At 47.7% G+C, this 8971-nt stretch overlaps 1 protein-coding gene across 2 annotated transcripts; it reads left to right on the forward strand.

Moving 5' to 3' along the window:
• The first annotated feature begins 1594 nt into the window (after nt 1-1594).
• Nucleotides 1595-8762, forward strand: LOC134491924 (zinc finger protein 260-like). 2 transcript variants are annotated; one of them, XM_063296005.1, is made up of 4 exons: nt 1595-2277; nt 5221-5334; nt 6190-6316; nt 6865-8762. In XM_063296005.1, the coding sequence occupies exons 1-4, from the start codon at nt 1921-1923 to the stop codon at nt 8631-8633; spliced, it is 2367 nt and encodes a 788-aa protein (XP_063152075.1). In that variant the 5' UTR covers nt 1595-1920; the 3' UTR covers nt 8634-8762. The 2 variants fall into 2 exon arrangements, with proteins under 2 accessions (XP_063152075.1, XP_063152074.1); XM_063296004.1 differs by having other exon boundaries at nt 1906-2277; nt 6868-8761.
• The last annotated feature ends 209 nt before the right edge of the window (nt 8763-8971 follow it).

Consider the following 8971-nt stretch of genomic DNA (forward strand, 5'->3'; position numbering starts at 1 on the left):
GAAGCAACTAAACACTGACATCTTTGGCATCAGTGAACTGAGGTGGACTGGAGTTGGACTCTTTTGGTCAGAAGATCACACTGTTTATTACTCAGGACATGAGAAACAAAGAAGAAATGGCACTGCTTTCATAACCAAGAAGGGTATATTATCTCCAGCCCCACATTTACTGTACCTTCTCAGCTAAGAAGCCCCAAAGTGCTGCCACCTTCCTTCCCAAGCATTACCGCCTATTAATGGGGGGGTTAGTTAGTGTTAAAGTTAGGCTTCTTTGTCTGAGTATCCTGTGAATGACATGCATTTTTAGTTAACACCTGGAAAACAGGACTGGTTAGATAAGCAGCTCTTCCTAGTTCCATTCCTTTGCAGTGCACCTGGAAACCAGATCAAGGGTCTGAGAATCTACCAGCCAGGAATAAAGAAGCAGAAAAGCCAAAGGAAAAAATCAAGACTTGGACAGACCAGAAGCAGAAAACAGAAACTTAAAGACAGATCGAACTCGGTAGAAAAGGGAGCATACCTCCATAGAGAGTGACGATAGGGACACGAAGGTTGTTTTTCTTAAAATCCAATCATGGCTGATTATCAGAAACTGCCTGGACAAGTCCCTACAGTTTTCTTGGCAAGATGTTCAGAAGTAGTTTGCCCTTGCCTCCTTCCTAAGGCTGAGAGAGAGAGATTGTGCCAAGGTCACCCAGCTGGCTTTGTGCCTCGGGAGGGACAAGAACTCAGGGTCTCTCAGTTCTTAGTCCTGTGCCTCAACAAATTGAAAATACATCAAATTGGCTCTCACTCAGGGATAAAGAGAACATAGAGGTCAGCCACATTGGCCTGAAGGAATCCGGAGAACATTTACTTACTTACTTACTTACTTACTTAGTAAGTAAATTTATTTTTTAATTTTAATTTCATTAAATATATTAAGGAATAAATTTACTCGCTGGACGCCTGCCCTGGGGCTCCTCTTCCCATTTCCCCATTTCCAGCGCCCCCCATCAAGTCCCCCCCGCCACTTCTCCCCCACCTCTCCCAGCAGCACAGCCGCATTTCGAAGAGGATTCTGGGACGGGCGAAGGGAAATCCCAGGTGCAGAGAAGCAACGATTACGCCCGTTCCCATCCCAGGGACGCGCTGGAGAAACGTGTCCGGAGCCTCGCCGGAGAAGAGGCGCCTGCCTCGGATGGCCCGCCCGGCCCGGCGCTTCCGAGGGAGGCCGCTTCGCTCTCTCCAGCCCCCGCTCAGCCTCCGCCGTGCCCATCATCCCCGACCCCTCGCCCTCCTCCACGCCCCCGCATCCCCTCCCGCCGCCCGGCCAAACGCTCCGCCAGCACCGGAGTTCGGGCGGCTTTCTAGGAACTGGGCATGCGCAGAAGACCCTTGCCAGCACTCGCTGCAGAGGAGAGTTGAGGGGAGGGGAGGGGAGGGGAGGGGAGGCGGTGGGCTGCACCGAGGAGATGCTCTAGCTAGAGCGCAGGAAAAGGGGGTCACCCACAGCGTTTTGCCCCTCTAGGAAGGAGCGCTCTCTGACTGGGAGGACGCTCTAGCCAAGGGCAGGAAAGGAGGGTCGCCTACAGCGCTCTGCCCCTCTAGGAAGGAGCGCTCTCTGACCGAGCCTCCCGCAGGCCAGGCGGGCGCGGGGAGTTCTGGCGGGAGCGAGTTGCGGCGGCTCTTCTCGGGCGCAGAAGCCCCGAGGAAGCGGAGCCCCCTTCGCCCCCCGGAAGGCGGGGAGGGGCCGGGGGCGTCGAGGGCTCCGGGGGCTGGGAAAGCGCTGCCCGGTTGGGCCCGGAAGGGGCTCCGCGCCGCTCCGGAAGGTGGAAGTCCGAGAGGGCGGCGCGGGGCCTGCCGAGGCGTCTCCGGGGCGGGTGGGCTGCTAGGGACGGGGGCGGCCTCGCGGAGCGCTCCCCCGAGGCGGAGGGCGAGATGGCGGCCCGGAGGGATCCCCCGCGGCTGGGGGCGGCGGCAGGGCCCGCCGAGGGCGGCCTCGGCCCGGGGGCCCGGCGCTGGCGCCTGCGGCGCTTCCGCTGCCCGGGGGCCCGGGGGCCCCGGGAGCTGTGCAGCCGCCTGCACCAGCTGTGCCGCCAGTGGCTGCGGCCGGAGCGGAGCAGCAAGGCGGAGATGCTGGACCGGGTGGTGCTGGAGCAGTTCCTGGCCCTGCTGCCCGCGGAGATGGCGCGCTGGGTGGGCGAGTGCGGAGCGGAGAGCTGCTCGCAGGCGGTGGCCCTGGCCGAGGGCTTCCTGCTGAGCCAGGCGGCGGGCGACGCGCTGGGAACGCAGCAGGTGAGAAGGAGGTTCGTCCGGGGGCCTGCAAGGTATCTAGCCGTGTCTGGAGGAAGTCCCAGAAAGTGGGGACGTTTCTGTGCAGCCTTTTCTGGGACTCCTAATGTTTTGAGAACTCCTTTCTTCTTGAGGCAAATGCTTCTGTTTCCTCTTGGGGTTAACTCTGTGGGAAGAAGGAGAAATTCAAGCCTATTTCAACACCCCACAACCTCCCCCCCCCCCCGGATGTAAGAGAGGCTCCAGAGTCTGAGGGATTCCTTGTCCGACCTCCCCTTCTTCTTTCCTCTGTTGTAGGAATTAACTGAGGCAGTTCTTCCATTTCAGCTGACATTACTCAAATTACTCATTCTCATCACCATTATAGCACACCTTAGTCTTATGTGCCTCTGTTTCTCTTCTTTGCAAACAGTCACCGAGAGAAGGCATCTGGGGAATACTGTTGGGATGGTGTTATAGCCTTGGGAGATAGGAGGAAGAGAGGCAGACTAGATAACCGTCATGCACAAGGTATCTCAGTCCACAGAAGCAGAGGGGACATAGGAAGCACTTCAGGAGGGGCCCTTCCTAGTTTTCTGGAGAGTAAGAGGAGAAGAGGGGGAGAAATACTTTCAGCCTTGCAAGATTCTATTAATCTGGCCTTACAATAGAGATAGAGCTAATATTCAGTGTCATGCTTCTTGTCTGAACTACCTCAAAGGGCTGACAAACGGTTCCCAGACCAAGGGTGCAGACCCCAACCCCGAATCCAGGAGGGCTTGATACAACGATATCCCTTCCCAAACACCCCTCCCCCCACAAACAAAAGCATGTGTCCATGTCTCAGTTGGGGCATCCCAGTTCTGTGATCCATTTAGAAATGTTAGTTGGTATCATTAGCGTTGAACTTAGTCAAGACAATTCAACCTTTTTCTCATGAACGGAACCTGTTAACCAAACAGGATATTGGAAAGTTATATTTCTTCTCCTAGATAGGCAGGCAGGCAAGAAGCAGGGAACAAGGAAGCACAGGTATATTACACAGCTGGAAATTGGTACAAAAAATGGACAGAGGATTAAAAAAAAAAGTATTAAAGATAAAAATTGTCTTTAGATGGACCAAATAAAACTTAGCTTACATAGTTGAAAATATATGCTTAATGTTAGGAGGTGAAAAGATGGAAAGCGCTTTACCCCCTCAAGATTTTTGGCTATATTGAGCACAGTCACCACAGAAAGCAACAGTATACAGCACAATGCATCATCAAATCACAGCTTAAATATCAGTGTCTCTTTAGTACTTTTCTGGGTTTCAGGACAACAAACTAAAGTGGAGATCCCAAGCCTACATAACTTTCCCAACTAATGTAAGCAGAGAGTCTGATAATTACACCTAGTCCTGGCTTAAAGTTAGGATGGCATTGAATGAGTGGGACTTACGACTGGTCCTTGTAGTTGCGAGCGTCATAGCGTCCCTGCTTTCTTGTGATTGTGATTTGAGCACTTGGCGATCAGCTCACAATTACGATCTTGCAGCATTGTGTAGTCCCGTCATCACGATTTGCAACCTTCCCAGCCAGCTGCCAACAAGCAATGTCAATGGGGAAGCCAGCAGGAAGTCAGAAGTCACAGTCATGTGAGGTGCTCGCTTAAGAACCCATGATGATTTGCTTAACGATAGCAACGGGGACTCCTGGAACTGCTGTCATTACGTAGCGTGATGGGGTCATAAAGCGACATTGCATTTTATGACCCCATTGTTTAGCGATGGATTTTACAGTCTGAATTACCGTCATTAAGCAAGGACTACCTGTAGATAGTTCCCACAAGTCTTGTAGCTCCTTGGTTTTAAGCAGAGTACCCATTGTAGAAAGAATAGTGAGAGAAAACAACAAATTAACACGCCTTTATATTTTAGGCACATGACCACAGCTTGCTGTCCTAACTTCCCTTTGTTTCTGACTGTTGCCCAAAAATGTTGCACTGTGACCTGTCAGTTTTTATCAATCAGGTCACAGAATATTGTTCTATGAAGCAGTTTAGGGAATGGTCTATCTCTGAGAGGTTACTGGTAATGGGAGTTCATGTCCTGATTTTCATTACTGTTACCGACCAGTTATAATCTAGGCTTCTTCCAGTTTGTGGCATGTCATGGTTTTAACCCACCCTAGGACGTTGTTGCATTCTACATGTACATATGGGTTCAAATGGAGTGTACATAATTCATTAAACTTGAATAAATATTGTAAGAGGGCTCTTTAAGTCCACTATCCATCACAATCACTTGCAAAAGTGGTTTGCTGGGCAAATCTGCCAAGAGGTTACATTCCATTCAAACAGAGATTCTCTCTGGTTCCGCTCTTGGTTTCTATATACTCAAAATTACTTTGAAAGATGTATAACTAAAAGTTAAACCTGATTTGGAATTAGTGGTGAGAAAGAATGAAGTATCCAAATTGCCCTTTAATCACAGTCACAATATTGCAGGGTGTGTGTCTTCCCCACAAAAGCATCTCAGCATTGATCCCAGGGTCTGTCCCTGAACTGCCGGGCTGGTGGTCTCCCCACTGTAAGAGGCAAAGGGACACCAAAGCAAAAGGAAGAGGAGATCAATCCTCCCAAGAGCTAACGGTCCCTAAATCTAAAGGAAAATACTCCTGGAGGAAGAGATAGGAATAAGTACATCCACAAAGAAGGAAAGGCCACACCTATCAAGAGAAGGGGAGAAGAGAAAGAAGGAACTCCTGATCAGAATGAAAAGAGGAAATAACAAGAGGCAATGAAGCAGTTCACAAAAATGGCAGGCCTTTACCCAGCAATTGCAGCCACCTACATAGCAGGACCCCCAAGTTGTATCAGTTTGACTTGGGTTGGGGAAGTTCAGATGGAGAGGGAAAATGTTAAGGAAGGGAACTAACACGGTTACGGCCATCCAAAAGTGGATCATAAACCAGGCTGTTCTTTCAGGTGCAGGAGCCATTCATGGGGGAGATCTCAGCAGAGCTCCAGGAAAGAGGAGATCGATCCAGTCCTTCTAAGGAGCTGCTTTTCAGGAGGATCCAACTGGGGCCACCTCACCAGGTAAGTGTAGGTTTCTTCTGAGAGCAGTAGAGTTCAAGCTCCTTCTGTTCATGAGCTGCTTTTGCAACCAAATGCTGAGTCTGTGTGCATTTGAAGACGGTGTCCCCGCAGAATGACCCACTGAGTCACACCCAGCTTTCAAGATTGTTTTGGAGATACAAACGAGAGACAATTTATAGGGTAACCTGAGAGGCTTATATTAGGAAATTAATTTATTTGTTGAATGAGTGTAATCCTCCTTAATACTTTTCAGAAGAGTGCTGAAAACCAGTTAAAAAACGAAACCCATGAATTGAAATAATAGGAATAGCATAGAAACTGTTTCAGAAATATGCCAGCTTATCCACTTAAAAATTAATCATATGAAGGACAGATTTCCCATGTAAGAACCCCTAAGTCAACGCTAAGTGGCTGCAACAGTAAGACTGTTGGTCAAGTGACTTGGGATTTGCAGGCTCATTGCCAACATTTTGATATAGGTCAGGAAAGGAATCTGTAGTGGGTGTGTCCTGTTTTCTAAGGAATTTGGAATTTGCTCAGGCAGGTGATGGCAGTGGATTCTGCTTCCCAAACCTCCTTGTTAAGTTATTCTGAGATAATGGGATAATGTTTTGCCATTGTACAACTTGGCAGCACCTAAGCCATGATTTGTGCAGTTACAGCACCAGCCAGGGAGGGAGGTGGCTTCACAGCCATAAGGACTATCTGGACATGCAGACATAAACCTGCCCTGCAAAAAAATGTCCATCCGGTCCCTTGCAAAGCTCTGTTTTCTGTTTTGTGCATTGAGAGAGAAAACTTACAAGTCTTTCCTGGGATTGCCTGCTAAGGAACATTTTCTTTCTCCTTCTTTAGGGCTCTGGTTCCTTTGAGGAAATAGCTGTGGACTTCACGGAGGAGGAGTGGGCACTGCTGGATTCTGGCCAGAGGGCCTTGTGCAGGGAAGTCATGCTGGAGGTTTCTAGGAATTTTGCCACTCTGGGTAAGGCTGCTCTCTGCTCTGGGTTCTGGTCATTGGGGAAGGTTTTTTTCAAAGGGAGGTAAACAGGGAAGATATCAGGATCAGACATGTTTAATATTCAGCCGATATCCAATGGCAGAGCCACTGCTGCAAAAACCACCATCCACTTTCTCGTGATTCCCTTCAGCTGCAACAGCTCCACTGGATCATGAACCAGCAGAGGCACTAAAGGGGCAATTTTGTCCAAAGGCATCATCACAGCCTGTCTTCCAGCAGACAACAAAGGCCTGGACAGAAATGATCACCATTAGCTTTGGGAAACGCCCTAAGCACTTCATGAAAGTGCCTGGGCAGGTTGACCATCAACAGCAAAGCCTTAATCTGGTTCCCAGCTGAAAAATCCCTTGGATATCGTCAGTCGCTTAGATAGCAATTTGCACCTGATACCACCTAGCTAGACACATGGCTGGTGCCAAACCTGAAACTTTGATGTGAATGTTTTTCAGAGGGGGAACTTCCCCCCTTCACGTTCCAAATTCTAATGAGAATTTCTATTTCTTTTTTGCAAGCAGGTGATGGGCCAGAGAATGAGAATGACAAGCAGGCCAGGTTAATGCCACTGAAAATTGTGAAGCATGAAGTAGAAGAAACGATGTTTCACCACCAAGGGGATCCAAAAAGGCAAGAGAGAAGCAAGTCAGAAGATGGAGGGGAGAAGTCCTCCACTTCTCTCCCTGTTGAAATCCATGGCCTCCTGACTCAGCAAGATCAGAAAGGGAAGAGAAAGAGAAAATATGGCAAAAGAGAGAAAAATGAATTTGATTTACATGAATATGGCAGAAGCCAGAGTAAAGGAAAACAGTTTCGCTCCAGACAGTATGGAAAATACGTCAATCATTTCTTCTCTCTTGCTTTGCCTACAAAACTGTATAGGAAACACAAACCACATACCTTTGTAAAATTTGGGAAGGGTTTCAGTGTGAGCAGAAAGATGAAACTATGCATGAAGTGTGGAAAGAGCTTCAGTAGCAAGAGTAATCTTAATCGCCATCAGAGGATCCACACAGGGGAAAAACCATATAAATGCACGGAGTGTGGAAAGCACTTTACTCAGAAAGGTCATCTTACTCATCATGAAAGAATCCACACAGGGGAGAAACCATATAAATGCACAGAGTGTGGAAAGAGCTTTGCTCAGAAAGGACAACTTAATTCTCATAGAAGGATCCACACAAGGAAGAAACCACATAAATGCACAGAGTGTGGAAAGAACATTATGGACAACAGAGACCATACTTGCCACGAAAGGATCCACACAGAGCAGAGTCCATATAAATGCATGGAGTGTGAGAAGAGCTTTATTGACTATAGCACCTATACTCATCATGAAAGAATTCACACTGGGGAGAGACCATATAAATGCTTGGACTGTGGAAAGGGATTTACTCAGAAAGGACATCTTACTCGTCATGAAAGGATCCACACGGGGGAGAAACCATATAAATGCCTGGAGTGTGGAAAGAGCTTTGCTGAGGAAGGACGACTTAATTCTCATCAAAGGATCCACACAGGGGAGAGACCATATAAATGCCTGGAGTGTGGAAAAAGCTTTACTCAGAAAGAACATCTTACTTGTCATGAAAGGATCCACACAGGGGAGAAACCTTATAAATGCACAGTGTGTGGAAAGGGCTTCAGTAGAAATTCTTATCTAACTCGCCATCAGAGGATCCACACAGGTGAGAAACCATATTGTTGCAGGGAGTGTGGAAAGAGATTCATTGAGAATAGAGAACTTACTTCCCATCAAAGGATCCACACAGGTGAGAGACCATATAAATGCCTGGAGTGTGGAAAGGGCTTTTTTGGGAACAAAGACCTTACTCGTCATCAAAGGATCCACACAGAGGATAAACCGTATAAATGCCTGGAGTGTGGAAAGAGCTTTACTGAGAAAGGAAAACTTAATTCTCATAAAAGTATCCATACAGGAGAGAGACCATATAAATGCCTGGAGTGTGGAAAGGGCTTTACTCAGAAAGGAAAACTTAATTCTCATAGAAGGATCCACACAGGAGAGGGACCATATAAGTGCATGGAGTGTGGAGAAAGCTTTATTGACAACAGAGACCTTACTCGCCACCAAAGGATCCACACAGGAGAGGGACCTTATCAATGCACAGAGTGTGAAAAAAGCTTTAATGACTACAGGAGCTTTATTTGCCATAAGGGAATCCACATTGGAGAAAAATATAAATGCATGGAATGTGGAACAGTCTTTATTGAGAATAGTGCACTTACTTCTCATCAAAGGATGCACATAGGAGGAACCATATAAATCCATGGAATGAGCTGAATTTGAAACATTCAACTCATTCATCATCTAAGGATCTGGACATGGGAGGAAGTTTATTATTGCATGGAACTTGCAAAGATCTTTGGTTTGTATATACGGTTTGGGGGGAGATGGGTGGTGATAGAAATTTGAATAATAAAATAAATTTCTTCCTAAATTTCTCAAAAGCACCTGGGTGCTTCCTCTGTCCTGGCAGTCAATCAGAGAAAAGGGGTCAGGAATTCACATTGGAAGAGAAAGTTGTTGTTAAGGATCTCTGGGGATAATGGTGGGTCCATCATACGCACCTTTTTTTCAGTTCTCTGAGCTTAAGGCGTTCT

This window comes from Candoia aspera, chromosome 2 (assembly GCF_035149785.1).
Source record: "Candoia aspera isolate rCanAsp1 chromosome 2, rCanAsp1.hap2, whole genome shotgun sequence".
NCBI classification, from domain to species: domain Eukaryota; kingdom Metazoa; phylum Chordata; class Lepidosauria; order Squamata; family Boidae; genus Candoia; species Candoia aspera.

Bases quoted from the DNA above. Each gene is read 5' to 3' on its own strand.
- LOC134491924 (XM_063296005.1), top strand. From the start codon at position 1,921: ATGGCGGCCCGGAGGGATCCCCCGCGGCTGGGGGCGGCGGCAGGGCCC. The intron at 2,278-5,220 runs GTGAGAAGGAGG...CTGTTCTTTCAG, and splicing joins ACGCGCTGGGAACGCAGCAG to GTGCAGGAGCCATTCATGGG. The intron at 6,317-6,864 runs GTAAGGCTGCTC...CTTTTTTGCAAG, and splicing joins TAGGAATTTTGCCACTCTGG to CAGGTGATGGGCCAGAGAAT.